General features: G+C 46.0%; 1 protein-coding gene across 1 annotated transcript in view; it reads left to right on the top strand.

Moving 5' to 3' along the window:
• Positions 1 to 1,969: 1,969 nt before the first annotated feature.
• Positions 1,970 to 25,452, top strand: part of MEI1 (meiotic double-stranded break formation protein 1) — a 55,614-nt gene continuing 32,131 nt past the window's right edge. The window contains exons 1-14 of the mRNA XM_075067879.1: positions 1,970 to 2,107; positions 2,832 to 2,955; positions 8,269 to 8,319; positions 10,476 to 10,549; positions 11,206 to 11,311; positions 14,105 to 14,308; positions 16,036 to 16,166; positions 16,700 to 16,814; positions 18,034 to 18,150; positions 18,988 to 19,087; positions 20,829 to 20,963; positions 21,274 to 21,388; positions 23,098 to 23,189; positions 24,371 to 24,512. Coding sequence (XP_074923980.1) covers positions 1,970 to 2,107; positions 2,832 to 2,955; positions 8,269 to 8,319; positions 10,476 to 10,549; positions 11,206 to 11,311; positions 14,105 to 14,308; positions 16,036 to 16,166; positions 16,700 to 16,814; positions 18,034 to 18,150; positions 18,988 to 19,087; positions 20,829 to 20,963; positions 21,274 to 21,388; positions 23,098 to 23,189; positions 24,371 to 24,512 — 1,644 coding nt within the window. The remainder of the gene's footprint in view (positions 2,108 to 2,831; positions 2,956 to 8,268; positions 8,320 to 10,475; positions 10,550 to 11,205; positions 11,312 to 14,104; positions 14,309 to 16,035; positions 16,167 to 16,699; positions 16,815 to 18,033; positions 18,151 to 18,987; positions 19,088 to 20,828; positions 20,964 to 21,273; positions 21,389 to 23,097; positions 23,190 to 24,370; positions 24,513 to 25,452) is intronic.

The following is a 25,452-nucleotide window of genomic DNA, read 5'->3' as shown; positions in this document are numbered from 1 at the left end:
CCTTCATCTATATTGCCCTGGATTTCCACATGTAAAAAATTGAGAAATAGAGATAATGTGTTATATTTGCAGAATATACAGGGGCATACAATTATACCTCTACCCCGATATAATGCTGTCCTTGGGAGCCAAAAAATCTTACCGCGTTATAGGTGAAACCGTGTTATATCGAACTTGCTTTGATCGACCAGAGCGCACAGCCCCCGCCCCCCCCCCGGAGTGCTGCTTTACCAGGTTATATCGAAATTCGTGTTATATTGGGTCACATTATTGGGGTAGAGGTGTATATTCCTTTTGCTGTAACTCCACCTTTGTTCTCTTTTGTCTTTCCATATTTCATTCTTTTTTAGTCTTTGTTCCATCTTCCCTAGTCAGAAAGGGATGCAAATGTTTAACTCATTTTTAAAACTTTCCTAGTTCCAAATGCAATAAAACCATCATGATAATTTTCTGGACTTGGAGAAACATAAGCAAATATTGTGTCTGCTAATATCATTCATCCTTGTTCCCTTCCCTACTCCAAACAAAACACATACACACTTAGCATTGGATTATGAATTCCCAAGACATCCTTACTGATGCAAAACACGGGATTATGAACACAGGATCTGTTCTGCCGTTCTGTGCAGATCAGAGCATGGATGACAGGCTTTTCTATGCCCCCTGAATGTTGCTGTAAGGGTAAGTTACAAGTGCATGCTACTGGGTGGCAGTGCTAAATGTTCAACATTCTAAGTGAATCTATGCTGGGAAAAACTGCTGTAATTATAGTTCTTAGGCATTCTACAATGCAGTTACTGCATTACAGCAGCAGTTCAGGCATCTCAAACACACACAGCTGATGAGTTTCAACTCTGACTTGAAGGGACCATCTCTAGGGGTAAGAAAAGAAATTTAGTCCCCATGGCTAATTCAGTCTTTGACTTCTCTGAGGCTGCCAACAAGGGGCTGGTATTGGGAAGAACATTAGTACCAGCTGTAATTGTGGCTTTTGTGTTGCAGACCTCAGTAGGAACTGGACTGAGCCCAAAATGATTTCACATAGGTCACCAAATGACCATGAACTATAGGGCTTGTTTTAAGTGCAGTGGTATCCTCAGTCAAGGACTGATCACTCCCCCACATTCCAAGTACAAGAAGAAAAAGGCTGGCGTGGCTTTTATGTCACCCAAAACATAGGTTTCAACCAATGAAATGTAAGGTTCTGGGGTTTCTCCTTCGGCTTCACTTATTTTGTCATCTCTCAGTTTTCTCTTTCCTTTCTGCACATTATTTCCCCTTCCCCATTTGCTATTTGGAATCCCCTGTCTTTCTCTACCCATTTCCCTGCTCTCTCATCTTCTGTCCCTCTTGCCTAATCTCTCCCTCACTGTTTGTGATCCTTCCACCTGGATCCCTGCCTAGGGTTCTCATTTCCCCACTTGTTACCCCGCCTGGACCCACATCAGCTTTCCCTACCTCACCTCTGTCTCACTCCCCCACAAGGGCGGGGGTTCCGTTCTAAGGCTGCCCCCCATGCGGCGCTGCTCCAGGAACTCTCTTCTTCTCCCCTTCTATGTTCCCCAGCAGATCCCTGCTCCTCCTCCTCCCCTCTTGCCCCGCCCCCAGCTGCCCATGATGCCAGGCAGGCACCAAGCGCATTGCATGGGGCGATGTCCTGCCCCGAGTGCCCCAGTCCTGCCGGCCGTGGCTCCCCTAGGGGGCGGGCTCAGGATGGGGATGGGAAGAAAGGTGCGGCGAGTGATGTGTGTGGCCCTTTAAGGACAGAGAGCGTCAGCAAGGAATCAATTGCCTCCCTCCCCTGGGCCCCGCCCTCACCACCGGGATGCACGTGCTCGGCTTCTCCCCAAGCGCCGAAAATAAACCCCGCCCCAGTTGCGCATGCGCAGGACTTTCCCCGCCAATTCTGTGCTTTTCTTTCCCCCCAGACAAGTGACACCTACTCGCAGCGAGGCCCGGGCGGCGCGACATGGAAGAGGCCACGGGGGAGGGGCTGCTGGTCTGCGAGCGGCTCCACGCGCGTCACCACCCGCGCTGGCTCCTGCTGCTGCCCCCGCCGCTCTGCCTGGCCTGCGTCATCGAGACGCTGGGGGACGGCGGCGCCTCGGTACGGGGCCCGCCGGGTCCTCAGCGCGCCCCGCCCCCGCCTATCGGGAGCGCCCGCTGTGGGCGGAGGAGGCTCAGGTTCCATATCTGCCCCCTGCGCGTCCCCACACGGGCCCCGCAGGCGGTCCAGCCCCGCCCCCTGGCTGGTCCGGCTCGGCTCCCCGCCCTGCCCCCAGCCGGTCCAGCCCTGCTCCCTGCCTGGCTCGGCTCGGCTCGGCTCCCAGTCCCGCCCCCAGCCAGTCCAGTCCAGTCCAGCTTCCTGCCTGGTCCTGCCCTGTTCCCTGCCTGGTCCGGCTCCCTGCCACGCCCCCAGCCTGTCCAGCTCTGCCCGTTGCCTCGCTTGGTTCCCCGCCCCATAGCCAGTCCAACCCCACCTCGCCGCCTGCTTGGCCCAGCACCGCTTGGCTCTAGGCCCCAACCCGGTCTAGTGTTGCTCCCTGCCATTCTCACCCCAGGCCTTGCCTGGTCCCGCCCTGCCCCCTGCCAGATCGTTCCTCCCAGGTCGCTTTAATATGGGATGGTCTCTGTGACTTGAGTCCTGGTCTCTAGTGTGGGAATAGGGCTAGTGCCCTGCCATGCTGCGTTTCTGGGCTCCAGCACGGGTTGCTCAGGCACCTAGGCGCACTGTGCTGTTGTCCCCTTGGCCTAGTGTCTTCTTCAGCCCCCCTTTGCATGTCATGAAGTAAATCACCAGTGATACTTTCCATTCCATCTTTAACCTTCAGCTGGTGCGCAAGAAGCATGTGCTGTCTTGCTTCCGTGATGTCCTGGCCTGGCATGCAGTGCCAGTCGTCCAGCTGCTGGCACAGGACGAAAGAGTGTGTGTTCATTTCATAGGAACCCTCTTTGGTAAGAGCACCCCTTTTACGTTAACTAATACAGCTAATGGGGGAAGGCAGTGCTGATCTTTACTTTTCTGGGATCCCTTCTTCTCAGTGTTCCGTGTTTCTATCTGCCCCATCTTGACTTTCAAAGCTCTGTGCCATGAATACTGGAGGCAGAACCAGCATATCAGCGTGGATCATGTTCCTCTTCTATTTTTGTCTCCTTTTTTAAAGTCTTACTACAAACAGAGAGCTTCTGGGGGTTTGTCTCTTCCCAGAGTGCACCACTATTCTGCCACAGCACTGTAAGAGGTATAGAAGAGGTGGCATAGGCACCAAGTTCTACTGGCGCTGGTGGGTGCTCGACCCCCCTCTGTCCCCGGCTCCACCCCTGCCCTGCCCTCATTCCAACCCCTTCCCCAAAGTCCCCATCCCAACCCCACCCCTTCCCTGCCCCTATTGCTACTCCTTCCCCAAATCCCTGCCCCGGTCCTGCCACCTCCCCTGAGTGTGCCATGTTCCCGCTCCTCCCCCCTCCCTCCTGGAGCTTGCTACAGCTGTTTGCTGGCAGCAAGCACTCGGAGGTAACACTCGGGAGGAGGAGGAGGTGGGGCGTGACAGAGAGTGCAGAGCACCCACTAATTTTTCCTTGTGGGTGATCCAGCCCCGGAGGACCCATAGAATCAGCGCCTATGATAGATAGGACTGCAGCTTTGGGATGAAGTGGAACAAAACCAAAGGGAGGCTGGGTAGAAGTACAATATCCAAAATGCTAATCTGCATGATACCTTTTCAGCTCATGTCTCTGAATTTGTAGAAATTCTCATTGATGCTTGAGGGCCATTCACCTGCTCCTTTCCAGCCAGTATCACAGTAGAGCAACATATTCTAAGCATACGTCTATACTACCCACCGCATTGGCGGGTAGCAATCGATCTATCGGGGATCGATTTATCACGTGTAGTGTAGATGCGATAAGTCAATCCCCGATCACTCTCTCGTCGACTGCTGAACTCCAGCATTGCGAGAGGCAGAAGCAAAGTTGATGGGGGAGCTGCGGCCGTCAATCCAGTGCTGCGAGAACGCAAAGTAAGTAATTTTAATTCGATCTAAGATACGTCGACTTCAGCTACGCTATTCTCGTTGCTGAAGTTGCGTATCTTATCGCTGCAGTGCAGACCAGGCCTAAGGGATTAGAAGAGATGTCTTTCCAACAGCGATCTTTGCTGGCCAGAGCATATGCACGATCGGTTTTTGTTTGCATCACAGCCCTTGCAGGAAGAGTTGGTATGGAATGTTGGCCCATTGAGCAAGGAATAGTAAGGAAGGGGGAAAGTGGTAGGGTGCATAGAAGTCCCAAAAGCTGGTTGTTTCAGTGAATGAATATATTGGATTCTCTATTTCTGCCTGGTTGCTGCCCCGATCTCATGTACACTTGAGATTTTTCTTGCTCTTTAGGGGAAAATACATCTCAAGATCCCTCTCTCTCATTCTTCTATTCTGACACATTGAATAATTTCAGTGGTGTTTTCTCATTTTGTTTGTACATATGATGCTGTGCATTGTTAGGAACATAGCTTTGTAGATTTTAATAATTTTATTCACAGAGGTTATACTGAGCCCAGTCTGTGCCGTTGGCCCAGTACAAACGTGAAGGGAGCAGCCCTGGCCCTGAGGAGTTTACAGACAATTCAGACCTAGATAATATAGTTCTAACAGTAAACACACATGAATCCAATAACTTAGGGGGACAATGTGTGCTTTAAAAACAGGCAATAACATCAGAAATACCCCTTCTCTACATTTTGGAAGGTTTACTGTAGAGAGGGTTTAGGGGCAGGAACTGTCTTTTAGTGTATGTTTGTACATACAGTAGGGTCCTAACTGTGGCTTCCGGGTGTCACTGTACTACATATAATCAATAATAATAAGTATTAAAGAGGGATTGGAATAAGCTGAATTTGGTTTTTTTGGGTACACTAGCTTTGGGAGGAAGGTCCAGGGGTAAGGGCAGCAGCATGGGGAAGGCAAAACAACCAATGTGGTGTTATAATAATTGACCCTACAAATGTACGTAATGAAAAAATCAATTATAAACAGTAAGTGAAAGTTCCTAAAATGTCACAGTAACCTATCAAGAACAAATGTTAATGGGAAAAGGTGTGAAAGGGAGACAGAAAAACTGAATTAGTCTAAACAGAAAGGTTACTGATGTAACTCAAGGACGGTGTTTTAAAAAAAGTGTAAAAACAGTAAGCCAAAATTGATGTTTCAAAATCTAGGCCTAATTGATGGACAAAGTAATGATGAGAGAGGCTATTCTGCCTACCACTCGTGACGTTCCCCTAGTGTTATCCAGGGCGGTGATTTGCTAGGTCACTCCAATCCTTGACTCTGGGAGTCAGCGTTACCCTGCTCTGCTATGACTACCCTCACTCCTGGGCTGTTCACACCCAGCCTCTGGCATGTAAGCTGCTCCTTGGATTGTGCAACCGAATGATACTAGCCAATATCTCTGGTCCCAGACACAACCCTGGGAACCTCTGTCTTGCAGTGTCCAGTTATGCCTGCTGGACGCTGCAAGCTTATATGAGTTTGTCAGTTTAACAAAGTGATACGTACCAGGCTTGTTATCTCAAGGAGAGTTTCTGACAGGCTTCTCACCAAACGCACTGCTTCAGATAGAATAAACAAACAGATTTATCAACTACAAAGATAAATGTTAAGTGATTATAAGTCAAAGCACAACAAATCAGATTTGGTCTAATGAAATAAAAGCAAAACACATTCTAAGTTGATTTTAACACTTTCAGTACCCTTACAAATGTAGCTCCTTCTCACCACAGGCTGGCTGGTTGCTCCTCAGCCAAGCTCTCTGCTTTGATCAGTGCTTCAGTCGCTTGGTGTGGTGACTGTAGATGTACGTGGAAGAGTGAGGAAGAGCATGGCAAACATCTCCCTTTTATCATGTTCTTTCTTCCCTCTTGGCTTTGCCCCCCCTTCAGAGTCAGGTGAATATTACCTCATCACGGTCCCAAACTGACCAAAGGAAGGTGGGAGTGACTCACTTAAGAGTCCAACAGATCCTTTGTTCCTGTGAGGCTGGTCTGGTTGCATACATGCCCTGATGAGGTGTGAACTGCCCCTCTGCTTCTGGAGGCTTTTTGTTAGGGCTTATTTTAAGTGATGAGGAAACATTTTCAGCTGCATAACTATATACCTGTCATAGAATATCAGGGTTGGAAGGGACCTCATCTAATCCAACCCCCTACTCAAAGCAGGGCTAATCCCCAGACAGATTTTTGCTCTAGGTTCCTAAATGGCCCCCTCAAGGATTGAGCTCACAACCCTGGGTTTAGCAGGCTTATGCTCAAACCAGTGAGCTATCCCACTGTATAACATTACTATAACAATAATTACTATAACAATACTCAATGCATCATGAGCCTTCCAAAAACACCCAACATGAGAAACTTTGCACTGGATGCCACACAGTCATATTATAAGGATGACCATGGGGGTGTAGAGTGTTCCTACGAGGTACAGAACGTCCCACACTCCTTATGTGGTCCTTAAATTAAAACACTTTGGAAGAAAAATTGGCTACTGAATGAAGCTTCAATATCATGGCTGCCACCCTGATGATCTACCGGGGCACCGGGCTTTTATCATCCATATCCTAAAAAATGTCCTGACCAAACCAGGCCAAAAAAGAGCCCCAAATGACATTGCCATCTCTGCTGGTTCCAATTATATCCCAAACACCATCTAAAATAAAACAATCAAATGTTAACAACAACAGCAACACCAACAGCTCAAGCCTCCCTCAACCAATTTCTTCTCTTGTCCCTAAAATGATAGTTCTTACCATTTAAAAAACTGTCATAGGGTTTTTTTTTCCTTCTAAAAACTCTCTCCAGCTAATTCCCCAAACAACAAAAAAGTTGTTGAAAATAAAAACCTTGTTTAACACTTTACCTTTCAAATTCTTTAACTGTTTTCCTTTCTTTAATTTAAAAGTTTTTTTAAAAATATAATGGTATGTTTCCAAGGTACTAAGCAGGCTGAGGTCTCTGTATACCAAACCCCACACCTGGTTTAATACTGTTTAATGTTGGACAGTGATTGGGTTATGTTAACATTTTTAGCCAATTTATTTCCTCTAAATCAATACAACATCGGAACAAGATAAAAAAGGAAGGAGTTTTGAGAGGAACATAGGCAGAAGAAAGGGAGGTTAAAAATGAAAGAGGGAAGAGATGCAGGCTAGGATATTGTGAAGGGCCATGATGGTGAGCATGAATAGTCTGAATTTAATTTGAAAAGTGAAAGGAAGCTAACTCTACAATATTCCATAATAAAGGTAATTGATCCTATGATGTAGAGGGGATGGGATGAGGCAGGAAAGAAACTGCTTTCTCCAGACCCAGTGTCTCAGTATTGTTCAGTTGGTCAGCTGTTTTATGTGGAGGATTTTTGTCCTTTTGAACCATCAGAAGCAAAATACTGAACTAGAAATGTTGGTAAAACAGGCCCGGTAGGGCAGAAGAAGGAATTGTGGTGGACCAATGCTCTGATCTAATGTGGAAGGAGGTGAGGTACTGGATTAGTAATCTGATCTGGTGCAGCAAAAGGTGAGACGATGGTCAAATCTTATGTTCTGGTTGTGAAAATAAAAGATTATGTTAAACAGTTTTGTAACAATAGATTAAGTTTACCTCTGGAATAGTCTCAATGGGAATGTGAATTTCTAATACTGGTAGTGTTTAATTTTAGGGTAAATAATCTGTTTGGCAGTGTTCACTGCTGTGAGGGAACAGGAACAAAACTGTTCATGGCAGGAGTGGGTGGAACGTAAGAGTCTGTAACTTTTGGAATTCTGGATAGTGTGCTGTGTGTATTCTGGAAACAGACTTTTGTGAGGTGGGTTTAATAATACCAGTCACAGACACTCAAATGCGCTGGTGATGAGGGTTGTGTATGTACTTAGATGGGTGAAAACAATTATTTTAGAAAAAAAAAAAAATCTCTCACTATACCCCCTAAAAACAAAAAACACAGCAAGCAAGTTAAAAGATTACAAGTTAGGCTGTATGGTTCAGCCTCTTGTGAATTGGATACAGGGAGCACCTTGTATCCTGCTCCCAAAGAGCAATGTCCTCCCAGTCTTGACCAGAAAGACAGGTTGGTCTGACATGAAGCAGGGCTAATAAATCGGGAAGATGCAAGAGTCCTGAAAGGTCCCCAGGATTCCTTTCAAAATCAAGCCCCAACACTGATGATCTCAAATGGGGGATATATTATGTAATTGTGATTTATATGTGAGTTGATCTTTCAGGGATGTTGCATACAGCAGAAGACAGTAGAGCACTGGATCTACCGACTGAAGGTGAGAGAGAGGTTCTGGGTTTCACTGGCAGGTTGGGAAGAGGAATCTACTGTATCTGGTTGTGTGCTGATAGTCTCAGCAACTTCACAAATTGAAGAGAGCAGCTGTTCCCTCTCCTTGCCGTGGTGCTTTGCATGCACAGTGAAAGGGGTATAATCTCCTAAGAGTTGTTTTTGGGGGAAGCACACCCACAGCTCATTTAATCTTTGGCATTTCTGCTGACACTGGTGTCTTTCTCACAAAAATCTTAAGAGCTGAACTGAAAAATAACCAGCTCTCTTCAGAGAGGGTATCAGTTTTCAGTCAGTAGGAATGTGGGCTAGATTTCACATGGTGACACAGAGGTAAAGTGTCTTTGTCACATTACTAATCCTCTGAGATGTGCACACTCCCAAACTGCAAAACAGTTTAACTTATTGGTGCCTCATACCTGAAGGTTTTCATAGATTTTAAGGCCAGAAGGGATTGTTAGATCATCTATTCTTAGCTCCTGCATAACGAAGGCCTTACAATTTTATCCTGTTATCTCTGCATTCAGCCATAACTTGTGTTTGGCTAAAGCACATCTTCCAGAAAGGCCCAGAGTCTTGATCTGAAATCATGAAGAGATAGAGAATGCACCATGTTCCTTGATAACTTGTTCAAAGGGTTAACCACCCTTCACTGTTAATGTATCACTGAATACCCAGCAATATAAACATAAAAAAGTATGTTCCATAAAAGCATATGCCCTAAACAAAATACACAATGGGAGCAAGGTAAACCCACAACCACCATTCATATAATATCAAACAGTATACCCTGACTCCATCCTCTTTGTATTACCCCCACAATAGCTTTCTTGTCTGTTTGCTTGTCTGCTGGAAAACTTTTACCTCTTAAGTCAGTCTGAATGTTCTTTATACCCATGGAAAGCCTGTGATCTAAACATGTCAGAAATAGTTTTGGTTCTTCGTATCAGGCAAGAGGTGACCAACGGGCATCAGAGGTTATGAGATTATTTTTTTACTGGGAAAGCAGTTGTCTTGCTTCATGCAGCTCACTGGTTGTTTTGTTAGTAAAGCCAAAAATGATGTGCAAATGGCTTCTAGTGAACCTAGTTTCTTGTTGATTTCCATTATTCCACCTCCTCCTTGTCACTAGGGCAGATGGAATAAGGTTTTCTCACAGTTACTGTGAGCCAAAAATAATAGGTCTTAATTGGTGCCGAGGAGGTGGAAAGGTAGAATTGGAACACCAAGCTGTAGAAATAGGACTTGATACGCAGAATAATCACAATAGGTGTAAATAACACTTAGCTCTTATCATCGGTAGATCTAAAAGCATTTTACAAAAGAGGTCAGTTTCATCATCCTACATTTGGGGAAAATGAGGGAGAAAAGTGGGTTGGTAGCACTCATCCAGCAGTGGAGCTGGGGCTCAAACACAGGTCTCCTGAGTCATAAGTCAGCCCCTTGTCCACTGGGCTATAACAGGCTCCCAGGTACTATTAAAGAGCCTAATACTAGATAAGGGCCCCTCAGATTATATCTGGTCATCAACTGTGTCCTGATCTAATCTCAGAAAGGAAGTGTGGGAAACTTGTCCTATGCACTACTTATTGGGTGTATTTTTGCTTTGAACAAGGAACTAATTCTTTTCCAGCCTGATATCTCTTTATTACTTGATAGCCTAACACTGAATTGGTGACTGGAAGTTAATTTCCTTGTAAATAGCAGTCACTAATGCAGAGTTTATGATGACTTGACTGCAGAAAGATCAAGCTGGGGCAGGAGGAATGTCAAATAACAGCAAAGAGAATGCAGATGTTACTCTGCTTTATAAGCTCCTCATAGACTTTAAGGTCAGAAGGGACCATTATGATCATCTAGTCTGACTTCCTGCACAATGCAGGCCACAGAATCCACTTCTGTAACAATCCCATCCACTTCTATAACAAACCCCTAACCTATGTCTGAGTTACTGAAGTCCCTAAATTGCAGTTTGAAGACCTCAAGCTGCAGAGAACCCTCCAGCAAGTGACCCGTGCCCCATGCTGTTTAACCTCCATATGCGTTAAACACGTACTCTACCTGCTCGGTAAAGCTCTGTGGAAGATGTGTTCTGAGTAAACTCTGGTGTGTGTTATTGTTACTGATCCTGTTTCTTCTGCTCAGTTCTGGTGCGACTTGTGGCGGAGATGAAGTTGGAGCAGTATGTACACTGTGTGTTGGATGAAAGCCAGAAAGAGGTCAATAAAGATTATTTCCTTGCTCCCTTTGGTCCCCCAAGTTTGAAAATATGGAAAGTTACACACTATTGTGAATGGGCTCTTGAGGAATGTCCTAAGTGCTGCTGCTGCCTTTGTGACTTTGGCAATGTTGACATCTGCCCTGGAATTTTTACCATCATATCCCCTCCACCATGGCAACATGGCATTCTCTGTGGTTTCTCTTTTCCCTCCATTACTGCAGCAATAATATGGGCAGCTTTTCAGACCTGGAGCTGCTTGGCAGGTCTGCTCCCTTCACTTGTGCTCTGTTCATTGCCAGATTCATCACAAAATGTCAGACTTCCCCAGAGCACAGAAGCTTGGGAGGCAGCAGAGATGGGCAGAGGGTTAGCCAGCTCCCTCATCCACCTACACATCAGCTCGGGGGGTGCAGCAGCAGGGCAGAAACCAGGAGGAGATTATTGCTGGAAGATTTGGTGGATGTGTTTAGGGACAATTGTCTGGACAAACAAATATCTTCCGCTGATTTATCCTGAACAGTTAAGGGGGTTCCACTGGCTTAGAAGGTCCCATTTCAAGGGGTTCATTGCACCATGAGGGGAGTTCACCATTTTGTGTGTGTTTCCCATTTTGGGCAACATTCTTATTGGTGGTTTGTTTTCTTCCCTTCCCAGTTATCTGAGGCAGCCACCATGAGAGGGAGCCTGCCTATGTTTAATCTCCTGGGCAAACTGGCAGATGCCATCCCGGGTTTAGCTGATATATTGGTGATTGAACACGGTGAGTCATACTTCATTATATCATGGTAACATCTAGAGGCCCTGAGAGAGTGAGACAGACACTAAAACAACGAGCAATCTGGTGGCACCTTGAAGACTAACAGATTTATTTGGGCATACGCTTTCGTGGCTAAAAACCCCACTTCTTCAGATGCATGGAGTGAAAATTACAGATACAGGCATATATATACTGGCACATGAAGAGAAGGGGGTTGCCCTACAGTTGAAGAACCAGTGTTGACAAGGCCAATTCAGTCAGGGTGGATGTGGTCCGCTCCCAATAATTGAAGAGGAGGTGTCAATACCAAGAGAGGGGAAATTGCTTTTGTAGTGAGTCAGACACTCCCAGTGATCTTCCTGAAAACAGCATTCTGGCCACCATGGATGTAGAAGTGCTTTACACCAATATTCCACATGAGGATGGGCTATAAGCTGTCAGGAACCGTATCCCTGATGAGGCCATGGCACACTTGGTGGCTGAGCTTTGTGATTTTGTTCTCCCCCACAACCATTTCAGATTTGGGGACCACTTATACCTTCAAGTCAGTGACACTGCTGTGGGTACCCGCATGGCCCCACAGCATGCCAACCTTTTTATGGCTGACTTAGAGCGACACTTCCTCAGCTCTTGTCCCCTAGTACCTCTCCTCTACTTGTGCTACATTGATGACATCATCATATGGACCCACAGGAAGGAGGCCCTTGAAGAATTCCACCTGGATTTCAACAATTTCCACCCTACCATCAACCTCAGCCTGGACCAATCCACACAAGAGATCCACTTCTTAGACACTACAGTGCTAATAAGTGATGGTCACATAAACACCACCCTATATTGGAAATCTACTGACTGCTATATGTACCTATATGCCTCCGGCTTCCATCCAGGACACATCATACGATCCATTGTCTACAGTCAAGCCCTAAGATTCAGCCGCATTTGCTCCAATCTCTCAGACAGAGACAAAAACCTACAATATCTTTATCAAGCATTCTTAAAACTACAATACCCTCCTGGGGAAGTGAGGAAACAGACTGACAGAACGAGATGGGTACCCAGAAGTCACTTACTACAGGTGAGGCCCAACAAGGAAAATAACAGAACACCACTGGCCATCACGTACAGTCCCAGCTAGAACCTCTCTAGCATATCATCAACAATCTACAACCTATTCTGGAAAACGATCCCTCACTCTCACAGACCTTGGGAGGCAGGCCAGTCCTTGCTTACAGACAGCCCCCCCAACCAGAAGCAAATACTCACCAGCAACTACACACCACAAAAACATTAACCCAGGAACTAATCCCTGTAACAAATCCCATTGCCTACTCTGTCCCCATATCGTCTCTAGTGACACCATCAGAGGATCCAACCGCATCAGTCACACCATCAGGGGCTCGTTCACCTGCACATCTCCTAATGTGATATATGCCATCATGTGCCAGCACTGCCCCTCTGCCATGTACCTTGGCCAAACTGGTCAGTCTCTATGTAAAAGAATAAATGTACACAAAGCAGACATCAGGACTGGTAACATACAAAAGCCAGTAGGAGAACACTTCAGTCTCTCAGGACATTCAATAACAGATTTAAAGTAGCCATCCTTCAACAAAAAAAACCTTCAAAAACAGACTTCAAAGAGAAGCTGCAGAGCTACAATTCATTTGCAAACTTAACGCCATTAATTTGGGCTTGAATAGGGACTGGGAGTGGCTGGCTCACTACAAAAGCAATTTCCCCTCTTTTGGTATTGACACCTCCTCATCAGTTATTGGGAGTGGACCACATCCACCCTGTCTGAATTGGCCTTGTCAACACTGGTTCTTCATTTGTAAGGCAACTCCCTTCTCTTCATGTGCCTGTATATATTTATGCCTGTATCTGTAATTTTCACTCCATGCATCTGAAGAAGTTGGGTTTTTTTACACACGAAAGCTTATCTTTCCAAATAAATCTGTGTCAAGGGGTAGCCGTGTTAGTCTGGATCTGTAAAAAGCCACAAAGAGTCCTGTGACACCTTATAGACTAACAGACATATTGAAGCATAAGCTTTCGTGAGTGAATACCACGGCATGTGTCTGACAGAGTGGGTATTCACCCATGAAAGCTTATGCTCCAAATAAATCTGTTAGTCTTTAAGGTGCCACCGGACTCCTCGTTGTTTTTGTGGATACAGACTAACATGGCTACAACTCTGATACAGACACTAAGTCACTTTCCCAAGGTCAGAAAGCAAATCTGCGGCAGAACTAGGATTGGATGCAATCTCTTGAGTCCCTGTCCAGTGCTTAGCCATGAGGTTGCTCTACCTCTCCTGGCTAGTTTGGCCTGTTGAAGACCAGCCTTAGTGGACTGGAATTTGAAGCTCTGTTTGCCTCTTGGGAGACATGCATGTGGTTGCACTTCCCCATGTCTCCCTTCCCCAAGGTAGGAGTGTTGGTGCGAGAATGCTCAGCCCCTAAGTAGAGGAGTGGGGGTTGGCGTGTGTATTGTTAAGTAGTTTAACTGTGAGCCCCCCTGGACAATTCTTACAGCATCACTCACTCCTCAGAGAATCACAGCAGGTGGCCCCACATTTCTTAATATAAGGCTTGATTAGGGAAAGAGGGAAAGGTCAGTTAACATGCATTAGCTAATCTCAACCTAACCTCAACCTCTTTTCCTAGCCTGCATGGACAGGTCTGTAAAGTGTTTCTGGAGGCTTTTGCAGGGAATGTGCCTCTGCCAGATGACTTAGAAATGTCGATACCAGAGTTTTCTCTCAACAGCGGTCATTGTTGTTCACCACTCTAGGTAACTTAATGGAACACCTGCTGGCAGGCTTGATGTACCCCAACGAGGGTGTAAAGGCTGCTGTCTGCTATCTTTATGGCAAGCTGTACTCTTCCCCCACTAGTTCAGAAAGGCTGTCAGTGCACTTCACAGAGAGGCTGTGTGACCTCTTCTTGGCTACCCTAGGGAATGCACAGACAAAGGAACTGCAGGTTAATTGCATGGGTAAGACATCTCAGAGAAACAAAAAATGTGGGGTTGTCTTTGATAGTTTGGGATTCTAATGTGTTCTGGACTCTGGATTGTTCCTCAGAACTCTGAACTTGCAAACTCTCAGCTGGTTGGACTATTCCGTAGGTAGTGAGTGTACTTGTCCACAGCTACTGATCCCTTCTGTTACTGCACAACAATCGTTCATCCTAGCCCCATTGCCAAACCCTCCTAGTATAAACAGGGAAGCAACACACTCTGTCACACCTTGTTGCTGGAACCCCAGTGGTACCTGCTGAAACTGTCTCTGAAGGCCTCCAGCTTGCACCATGGCTTGACCTGTCCCAATTTGACTGTGTCATCTTCCTGGAAATCAAGTAATCCACTAAGGTTAAAGTGACTGATTCCAACCTCTACATACAATCAGATAGATTGGTATTGTAAAGTGGTTGGATTGATTCTGAGAAATGCAACTTGGAGATATGAAGTGTCTCGTAGCTTAGGCTGAAAAACAAAAATGGAGATTGACTTTCTCTCACAGGCGCCGACTTTCCAGTATGCCCACCCTCACCCCACACCCTGCCCTGTCTCTTTCCTCCCCCTCCCCAAGCGTGCTGCATCCTCACTCCTTCCACTTCCTGCTGAGAGCCTCCTGCATGCTGTGAAACAGCTGATCGTGGCGGGCCAGGCACTGGGTTGGAGGGGGGAGGAGCTGATTGGCGGGCCCACCGATGGGCGGGAGGTGCTGGGGGAGGGTGGTGGGGGCTGATAGCGGGGCTGCCAGTGGGTGCTCAGCACCCACCATTTTTTTCCCCATGGGTGTTCCAGCCCCAGAGCACCCACGGAGTCAGCGCCTATGCTTTCTCTAAGCTTCTGGATGATGCAGTCAGAACCATCGTTTTGCATAGAGCAGTGATGTCATGCAGTACACAGGATGGTTTCGGCTACACTCACACAGCTCAAATGCACACCACACAGCGATCTCCCCCTTTACTGTACAAGGGGAACAGTAGTCTGCTTGCTTTTCACATCCAGCAGTCAGCCATTTGTAACAGATGTCTCTTTTCAAAAGTTCACTCCAACAGCCCTGCTACATCACTTCTGAACTTACATTAGAGTGTTGTCTACAAAATCTCTTGTTTATGATTTGCATCAGTGCATGTAACAATGTACACTGTATGTTTATAATGTGCTGCTTGTGGTAGGTTCTTTAAACTTGTAGCAGTTACAGAAATGGGATTATTAAATGGGGAGGTGTGAGAGCAGGGTGGGAGAATGGATAGCAAGAGGTGTAAATGGTTGGCAGTAGTAAGTACCTGGGGGAGAAACTGGTGATTGGGTCCCTGGCTGCAAGCGGCAGAGAAGTGGCTGGTTTTGAGCTGCGCTTTAAAAAGAGTTTGGAGGTGAGGAATTGGAAAGGCAGAAGGAGTGGATCAGGTTGTGCTAGAAAGCTGGTGCAATGGCAATTAAAGGATTCAGTGATGGAAGAGGGAACGGGGAATGGAGAGATTCAGAAATGGCAAAGAGGAGAATTGGGGATGAGGGTGTGTGTGTAAAGCATTGATGGATGGTGGAGATACATGGGGGCATGGCCAGAGAAAGCCCTGAATGTAAGTGGAAGGGTTTTGTCAAGAATACAGCAGTGGGTAAGGAGTCAGTGACATGTTTCAGGACAGGATGTTGTGAAGCTCCCAGTCCTTCCCACTCCCAGTTTGCTGCTTGTTCTTTCTCTCCCCTTGCAGGTTTGCTAAAGGAGCTGCTGAATTCTGACCATTTTGTGTCAGTTATTATGAGCAATTCAAGAAGAGGGGCAGATTCTGAGAATACTGAGTTGTTGGAGGGAGAGAACCCACTGCCACTAGTGCTCAAAAAGGTAATTGCTGAAGGGGTTACCACATCTTTCAACATGCCTTGTACAAGTGGCCAGTCAAATTATCCCTTACTGTGAGGCGAGTTATCAATAGGAACAGTTATTTGCTGCACTGGTTCAAGTAGCCTCCCCCATACTGATCAATGTCAGATGCAGCCTAGGAAAGTGGAAATCCCCCATAATGCACCGGTTGTTCAATAGTGCACCAGTAGTGAGTGGAATTTCTTCCTGATCCCAGCTCTGTTTAGCTTATACTCTGAAGCATGAGGATCAACATAGCTCTTGTAAGCATTAGCCTGGCTAGTGTGATTACAAAGCTATTCTTAGTCATAGGCATCTTTAATGTTTTTCTTAATCTTGCTAAGTTACTTGCCTTGGAATTATCTTGCCATAGCAAGTTACACTAGGGAATTGTGTTGCTTAAAGAGATTTCTTTTTGCCTGTTTTAAATTGGTCTTTTTCAAGCTCCCTCTAGGAATTCTTTCCTAATCAAGTCTGTGGTTTTGATTTTTTTCTTCATCTTTGTTTCCACACAGCTGTTGCTGTCCAGAGATGAGATGCTACAGGTGGCAAGTGTTCAGTGTATGACTGCTGTGCTTGTGCATTCTCCTATCAAATATGCTCCTGCCTTTATTCATGCAGACATCCCAGGTGAAGAAATACAATAATACCTTGTAGTTTTACAGTGTCCTTCCCTCTGGGGGTATCTTAACAGTGTACAGTTTGTGCACATAGGTAGTCGGTATCAATCCATGTAATGCATCCACCTCTGGGGTAGTCACAACAGCCATTCTGCATCAACAAAAACCACCAATGTTGTTATAGGAAGAGAAGTGAAAAATAAGCTCCTAGTTCAAATTTTAGGGGGGGGTTTATGTAGACAGAATGTAATGTCCTAAATTGGAATTTGGGCAGGTCATCAAGTTTAAGACTCCTCTTGCAAAAAGTGCCAGTGAGGATACTAATTATCCGTAATTGGTGTAAAGACAGCACTTCTAAATGCATAGCACTGCTAGAAGGCATTGCTCCAGTAGTGATTCAGAGCATAGACCATCCTTTACCAAATTACTAATTACTTCCTGCAACATTTGAATTTTCCTTTGAAGTCTCCCATCCAAGAATTAACCTGGCCTAACCCTGCTTAGATTATACATTCTCATGGCATGCATAACTGCAGAACCCAAACAAGCCAACTTCTATCCTGAATTAACCTATATCATCCCCTTGACTTCAGTGGGGTGCACAGGATGTAATTCAGCTCAGACTTTGGCCCAGGATGCCAGCCCAGCAAGATGTTAAATTTTCATTTCCCCTCCGCAGAGGAATTAATCACTTTGGTTTTGTGCATCCTCTACTTTGGATGTGTGAGAGTGTGAGAGGCGGGGTCACAGCTGCTGTAACAAAGCTGGCTTAAATCATGTTAAAGTCTATGGCCATATTTCAGCTGCTTGCTAGCTATGTACTAGAAGGATATCAGCCCACTTGCCTTCAGGACCCTGCTGCTCTTTAGTCACTATATTTTGAGGATGATATATCCACCATTTTCCTCTGCGTTCTCCCTATCTTTCTTTAAGAGTCCTATTTCACAGTAATCCTCGCTTTGGCTGAGCAAAGCTGGAATCCCTTTTTCCTTCAGGACTCATCAGTGCTGCTGGACACCATCCAGAGGTAGTGAGTGGGTGGTTGTCTCCTCTTCCCTAGGGACTATTACTGAGTGTTACTGTTAAATTAGTATGGCAGTAGGGTGGAAACAGGAAGACGTTGCTCCCAGTTAAAGCCTCTGTTGTTCTCCCTGGCCCCCTAGGGGCAGTTGTGCCAGGCATGGTGGAGATGCTGTTTTACTGGGGTGGTTTTATTTGTTTGTTCGCAGAATTCCTGTTTGAGTGTCTCTTCTGCACCAATGAAATTCTCCTCTGGTCAGTTTATTGCTGCCTGCTGCTCTTAACTGAGGAGCGGCTTTTCTTTTCCAAGTGTCAAACAGTCTATGGTAGGTCCCAGTCCTTCCTAACCTGTCAAAATTGCTTGAGTAATATCACATGGACAATGAGAATATAGCTGGGGTTTCAGAGCCTTTTACTGCAAGGTCACTGGTCCCAGATTAGTAGTAACTGAAAATTATTCCAATACGATGCTTGTCTGGAGACCTCCATGACATAGGTTTATGGTGCCTGAGTCCAGTTCCTGGTGGACACGTGTCCACATTACAGAAGCCACCAGCACTGTTGACATTAACTGGAATCTTGCTGGCAGTCTCTACAAAGATGCCAGGGACATAGGAAGACAGAAGCTGAATTCACCGTTAGGGTATGTCTATATTTGAACTGGGAACATGATTCCTGGCTTGTGTAGACATACCCAACCTAGCTCTGCTCAATTCAGCACCTAAAAACAGCAGCGTGTCTGCGCTGGCACAGGCGGCGGCTTCAGGTGGCCACCTGAGTGTGTACCCAGAAGAGTGGGTGGGATTGTACTTGGGGTAGATACCCCAAGCAGCCATTTGGGCCACCAGAGCCACACTCCTGTTTTTAGGTGCTAGCTCAAGCAGAGCTAGTGCAGGTACATCTGCGTGAGCTTGGAATCATACCTTCCAGCTCAAATGTAGATGTGCCTTTACAAGGGAAGCTGAGGCACGTTGACAGGGAACAGAGTGTATGGGGAACGTTTTGCTGCCGCTGCCTATACCCTGCCAATGTCAGCAGATCCTCCAACCCTCACTCCCCTTTGAAAATTCTTCTCCCACCCCCATCATAACTCTTCTTGGGTTTTTGGTGTGTGTGTTTAAAATCTGCCTGATGACATCTCGTGAATACATGCCCCTCTGCAGGCATCGAATCTGTGGTGAGGAGCCTGAAAGGGATCCTGCAACTGAATAATGTGGAGCTGCACAAGCAGGGACTCTTGCTGTTCACTGAAATACTGAAACGGTAAAGGACCTCCTGCTCGTTCACATGTCACTGAGTTGGAGGACATTGCGAAGGCAAGGGAGAGCACCTGTTCACTAAAGGGCCTGAGGGCAAGTTTCAGATAAAACTGACTCATCCACATCTCATGCACCACCTACCAAAACAACTGCCCCATAGTAGCTCCCTTGGCAGTGTCAGCAGAGAACTGAGGGACTGAGTGAACTGTCCTCTCTGCCTTGGGAAGGACACCTCCAGGGTAGGACAGAGACACATTGGTGGGGAAGAGGACGGAGGAACCAGGGGACTGGGTCAGTGTATGTGAGCAACTCGGCAGTCCCTGTGCTGCTCTATACCTAAACTGAGAGCACAACCTCCAGGGCTTTCAGTCCAACACCTGTCACCTGGATTGAATTTTACATAGAAACACTGGGCTGAAATATGAATTTGTTTCCCCTCACTCTTCTTTTCTGCAAAATAGGAGAATTCATGTAGTGTCTGGCTTTAATTCTCCCCTTATTTCTTTGCCTCTCCATCACCCCAGTATCTCATCCTTTTTTTTGCTCAGTTCCCCAAGCTGAATTTCTGTGACATGATATTAGTCATTCCTGTGACAATAACAAAAAATGCGATGCTATTGGCACAAGATGGTGCTGGCAGTGCAGGATCCATCAGAAGGAGAGAAACCGGGATATGGGAAGAGAAAAGCTCTTTCTCAAAGTACGCTTCTCTGCATTAGTCATTGCAAATGGAAGAGAGGCTAATATCTTGCCAAGCTAATGGCATTTTTAGTACAGTATGTGTTTTTGTTTGCTATGCTTTGAAGTACAGTGTTTCCTTCAGATCATCTATTTTGTGCTGAGGAAAGGGATCCCATCAATGATCCTCTAGTTTTTTCCCCTTCTACTTGCTGTCTAACTGAGGGCTGCTGCGTTGCAGTAATGCCTCCTCTCCTCCACACCACCTGAACACAGGAATCCATCCTTTAGGAATCCAGTCACTTTTTGAAAGGGTCAGGTGGTCTGGAATACTCGGCGCACTCCACCTACAGGAGTGTCAGCACAGGAGGAGCAGTGGGCAGAGTTTGGGACCCAAACAGAGATGCTGCCATTTAGACCTTTCCTCCAAGGCAAAGTTACATCATAAAGTGCCCTACTGCAGTGATGTTTGTGCCCCAAGTCAGTAGGGAAGGGTTTCTCAAGGGTTAGTGTTTCAAACAAGGAAGTGCCACAATACTGCAGGAGAAGCTCTTTTCATGGCGTTTCCAGCCTCTCTGGAAGCAGGGTATTTGTTTCTTTATTTAGAAATGTCTCTGTTCAGGTAGACATTCAGGTACCATAGTGTTGAGCATGGTGTGAAATCCTAGGTAGGTGAGTTCATTCTCTTGTAGGGAGACTGTTTGTCCTGAAGTTTTCAGACCGGTGTTTGCTGATCCAATCAATTAACCATCCACACACTTAGGTTTTTCTCCAAACCTTTTGACATTTGCCTGTCATGAGTGGTGCTGGGATCCAGCCATAACAGAGTCACAGACAGCATGAATGTTTTGCTTGGAGACTACATGAAATCCTTGGAGAGTCACTATCTCAGTACAAAGCTAGGACTTCACTGTGTGACGTCTGATAGCATGGCCTGAAGCTGCAAGACTTAGCGTCTTTTGGGGAATAAGGACAGAGCACTGAGATGGTCTTATTTTTCATACTCTCTTTTCAAGCAGGGGTGGTCACAAAGCTTTAGTCATTTGCTCTTTGTTTCCCCTTCTCAGGCAACCAGTGGAAATCAAGTTATTCACAAATCTAGCCATGTGTAAAGATGCCATTGGTGTTCTTATGGAGGCAGTAAAATGTCCGGTGCAGGAGGTAGCAGTAGAGGCTGTGAAAGCTGTGGCTGCTATTCTGAGGTAAGCAGGAAGGGGTCTGATAGGCTTCTTTCAGGAGAGATATATTTTGGATGTGACACATCTGTCTTATCCATATTGGCCTCTTCAGATCTACTCCTGTCTGTCCAAATCCATCACAGTTGCTTTCAGTCCAGTTACAGACTGAAGGCAGGAGCGAGTTGGTGAAGATGTGCTACTGTCAATCAAGTCTTTCTTTGTGCTGACCGTGCTACGACATGTGACCTTCTTGGGAGTTCTGTCTCCAATGGGGAAAGTTCAGAGGCTTCTTCCAACTCCCAGCTGCTGTAGTTCTTTCTCCCTGTCTCCACAGGAAGGACCACTTGAGCTGCCTCCCAGTGCAGTATGTAGAGTTGCAGAAACTGATTGAGACTATGCTGAAGCGGTGCGCTGACCTATCACTGCCACCCATTAACAGGAGGCCTGCAGTAAGTCAAGGAGGACCACTGCTGCTTCTCAGCAGGGCTTGCGGATGATGGCCTTTTTATATAGCTGGCATATGGATGCCGCATACACTTACACTTACACTTGCCCCTTTTTCCATGGGTGGTGGGTAGCCCTCAGGGATTCCCGCAGTTTCCCTTTATTCTTCCTCCTCTGGAAAGGCCTCAGTTCCTCTCTGATTGAGGAAGGCTGGGTATTGGTCCCTCTGGAGGCCATTCTTGCTTCTGCCAGATCAATGGAAATGTGGGGAGGTTTGCTAAGAAGTGGTGCAAGGCATTCCTTCCCTCAGGGCTGAGTTTCCTCTCTCCATGTGCCCTCAGCTCCAAGAGAGTTCAAGCTCTCCATGTTCAGGCTCCTTCATAGCATGCTTCCTCTTTCATGTTTATTACCAGTGATGTTCCTCACTCTGCCTTAAACTTAGAGGGTCACACCAACAGAGCTACCAGCAATCATTTGGATTGCATATCTGGTCCTCTTCTCATGAAGGGAATTGGGCAAAGATCCAGAGGTGTATCTGAGGAGGAGGAGCGATAACAGGTGGCTGAACACGAGCACAAAGGTTAAGAACCCTGTTTTAGATCTATATGCACATGGGTTTATGTCACAGGCGTGTCTGTAATAGAAGAAGCACCTGGCTGAAATGTACGGTTGTGCAGGTAGCTGCTGAATTTTCTCTAAAAGAATTATGCATGGTCTGAATCATGTAGCATCTGTTGTTTTTGTCTTATCTGATGGGGGTCTATGAAGTTGTTCCATGCTGTTTGATTAGACCTTAGATGTCAGTCTATTTGGTTTTCGTGAGCTATTAGCTCCAGACGCACTAGTGAATCACTAATAGAGGGGAACTGGGCTGTGGAAAAGAAACCAGGGACTCAGGGAAAGCAGAAAATGGTTATTATAAGGTGGAATTTGTTTCAGCATCAGATGGGAAAGTGGCTCATGGACACGCAGTTTTCAGATTGCTCAGGCACCAATCTGTAACGGTTCTTAAATGTTGTCCATTCGGAGAGAATTCAGAGAAGAACAACTCAGATGATTAAGGGGCTGGTGGGTTTGACTTATGAAGAAAGATTAAAAGAGCCATGTATGTCCTTCCTCACCCAAATGACCAGCACCCTGGTCCTACAACTGAGGAGATGCAGGCAGACTCCTGTGTTCCCATGAAGCCACATTGAAGTCATGGGACTCAGGGAGCTGGGGTCTGCCCATTCAGTCAGCTGCAGGATTGGGGTCTGAGGAGGGATATAATAATCTACAGGCAACTTGAATGATGTAAACACTGAGGAGGAAGAATTGTTCAGGTTATCCGAGAGGTAAGTTAAGAGAAAATTAAAGCTGAATAGTCTTCCCAGAGCAGTGATAGAACCCTCATTACCTGAGCCATTTAAAACGGGACCAGACAGATCCATGGCAATATATTGCATTGTCCAGTGGGCAAGGTATTATCTAACAGATCTTTTCTGTTTCTGATCTTGATGAGGGAAGTGCAGATGGGTAATAACACTGAACAAAAAGGAATCCATCTGTGGATGAAATGAGTTTCACAACAGGTATTGTCCCACACCCCACCCTTGGTTGGTTAGATGTTTTTAGGGGCGAGCGTTAATTTGTTTCACATATAAACACAAACTCTTGAGGACATGTCCCTGCTTCTGTCCTTTAATGGGATGATCTTCTCTCCTCAATCTCTCAGAGTCACCTGGGGCACAGCATTCAGAACAAAGCAGTTTTGCGACAGGGGCAGTTCCTGCTCAGCACTGTGGAAGGCTTCAGAAATGCTTGTAGGTGAGGAGATAAGGGGATTTCTGTTGGTTCGGGCTCTGTCTAATCAATTGGTGAGTGAATTCCCCCCTCCCACCCACACACCCTGTGCCCAACTAACATTCCTGACAGTCTCTCTTCAGCGTGATATGAAAGTACAGTATATGCTCTGTCAGCTCAACTTGTGGAAGGGCTGCTCTTTGGTGAGTCTGCCAGCTGTTAGCCAGATGCTAGAGCAAACCGAACTACTTAGAGGGATCCTTTAAGCCACCAGAGGTGAAAGTATCAGACCAGTGGAGATCTCCCCATGCCTTTGCGATCCAGCTGCTGGACCTGCTGGCCAGAGGCTAGAGATGAAATTAAATGTATTGGTCAATGTGATGCTCTTGAAACTGGAGACTCAAGTTGTCTGTTTAGCCACATAACATGTAAACTGCAGGAAGCTGCAAAGTAGAGCCCCCCTCATGGTGACTTTACCCAGATCTGGAGGGACTCACTTCTAAGAGAGAGAAGAATCTCCAGCTGCCTATTTAATCCTTGGTGGCTTCACTGAGATGCCAAAAGAAGGGGGACCCAGTACCAGTTCTTATGGTTTTGTGATGCACATTTGTCCCATTAGAAACTTGCCTGAAACCCACTAACTCATTCCATATAGACCCCTGAACAGCTGTTGGAAAATAACAACTTCTGGTCACTACCCAGATTTGGTAAACTTGAACTAGTGAAAGACTGTATACCATTTCCTGTCCCCTTGTTTTAGTCTATGCTGAAACAATCTTTTGGTACGGTATTAGGAGGCTCTGTGCTTCTATAATACTGTCTTGTATTGCAATGCAAAACTGCGTTCATGGCCGCTCATGATCATTAAATACCCTATGGCATTTTTATAAGATTTGCGGCATTAGCCCTGGTGTTCAGGCCAAATTCCAAACTGACTAAGTACATTTAACCAAATGATATTGTCTCCTCGCCCGGAAGCAGGAATTCCATTTAATTCTTTCTCCTCCTGTGATACTATTGTGTAGTGTCACTGGCTCAAAATGGCTGTCAGGTTTCATTTGAGACAGCTCATTTCACAGACTGATCCATGCACCTACAGCATGTGACGTGCTCTGGGGTCCATCAGATTCTAGAGGTGTAACACACTGTAGGTTCTACAGAGAGCAGGAGAGTGCATTCTCTGATGTTCATGTGTATGTTTCTAGGTTAGCTGTGGAATGTCAAAGCGACCCCTTGGCTCTGGAGAATGCTTTCACCGCTCCTGGCTCAGAGAGCGAGAATACTCTGAGCAGCTTCTCTGAATTTCTGCTGAAGATTTGCGACAGCCTTTGCATCCCCATAGTCCTGGTAGGGTTAGTTCAGAGCCCACAGTGTCCCTCAGGCATAAGGGGCACCCGAGCAGTAGAGATGCTTATGGGAGATTGTTGAGAAGAATTTGTGTGGGAGAGGAGAATTAGGGATAAACTAGTGTGTCAGCCTCATATAAATGTAGTTGTGGCATATTCTGTCTCATGATGGACAATCCTCAATTTATTTGGCTTATGGGAAACAGAAGAGAGAAGTCTAGAGTGTGTGAGTGGAGGGTGTATGAACTCAGAGACCTGCCTGCTTTCCATACAGAGGTCTCCAGACCAGGAAGTCTCTGAAATAGCACCCTACCCAAATAATATAATAAATAACAGGTTTTGCCACTGCTGGAGGTGAAGTATGTATGAACCACTCTCCCTCTTCTCCTCTCTCAAGGCCTGCCACTGGCCTGGCAAACAACAGAACTTGCAAGTTCTTTGTCATCTAGGCTTATGCAGTATATTGATTAACCTGTGGAACTTGCAGTCACAGGACATTGTTGAAGCACATAGCTCCATAAGGCAAAGCATAAAGGTAAAAGAAGGAGCAGACGCACATAGCTTTATACTGTGTTTCTTACAAATCTGTTACTACACTCCTTGCAGACTTTGGTCCATAATGAGCAAAGCACTTAAGTGCTTACGTCCATCTCTATTCAGCAAAGCGCTTAAGCACGTGCTTAAGTCCCATTGCTTTGGTGAACTGGGGCCTCAGTAGCCGAACAGGAATACCATTTACTGTGATTCTGTGTAGAGTAAAAATGACAGTATCAGTCTTATGCTTCAGGACATCAGCCTATTAACAACTGCAACTAGGAAGAATTTTTCTCCTTGGTGTAGAGTCTTGCACAGTTAGGAACAATTGTTCAGAGAGGGAAGTTGTTAAATTTGCCTCTGAAACACCTGGCATAGGCCACCATCTGAGGCAGGATACTTGCTGT

The sequence above is a fragment of the Chelonoidis abingdonii genome, chromosome 1 (assembly GCF_003597395.2).
Source record: "Chelonoidis abingdonii isolate Lonesome George chromosome 1, CheloAbing_2.0, whole genome shotgun sequence".
Lineage (NCBI taxonomy): Eukaryota > Metazoa > Chordata > Testudines > Testudinidae > Chelonoidis > Chelonoidis abingdonii.
Note: the sequence above shows the minus strand (reverse complement) of the source record. Positions and strands in the feature narration are given on the sequence as shown.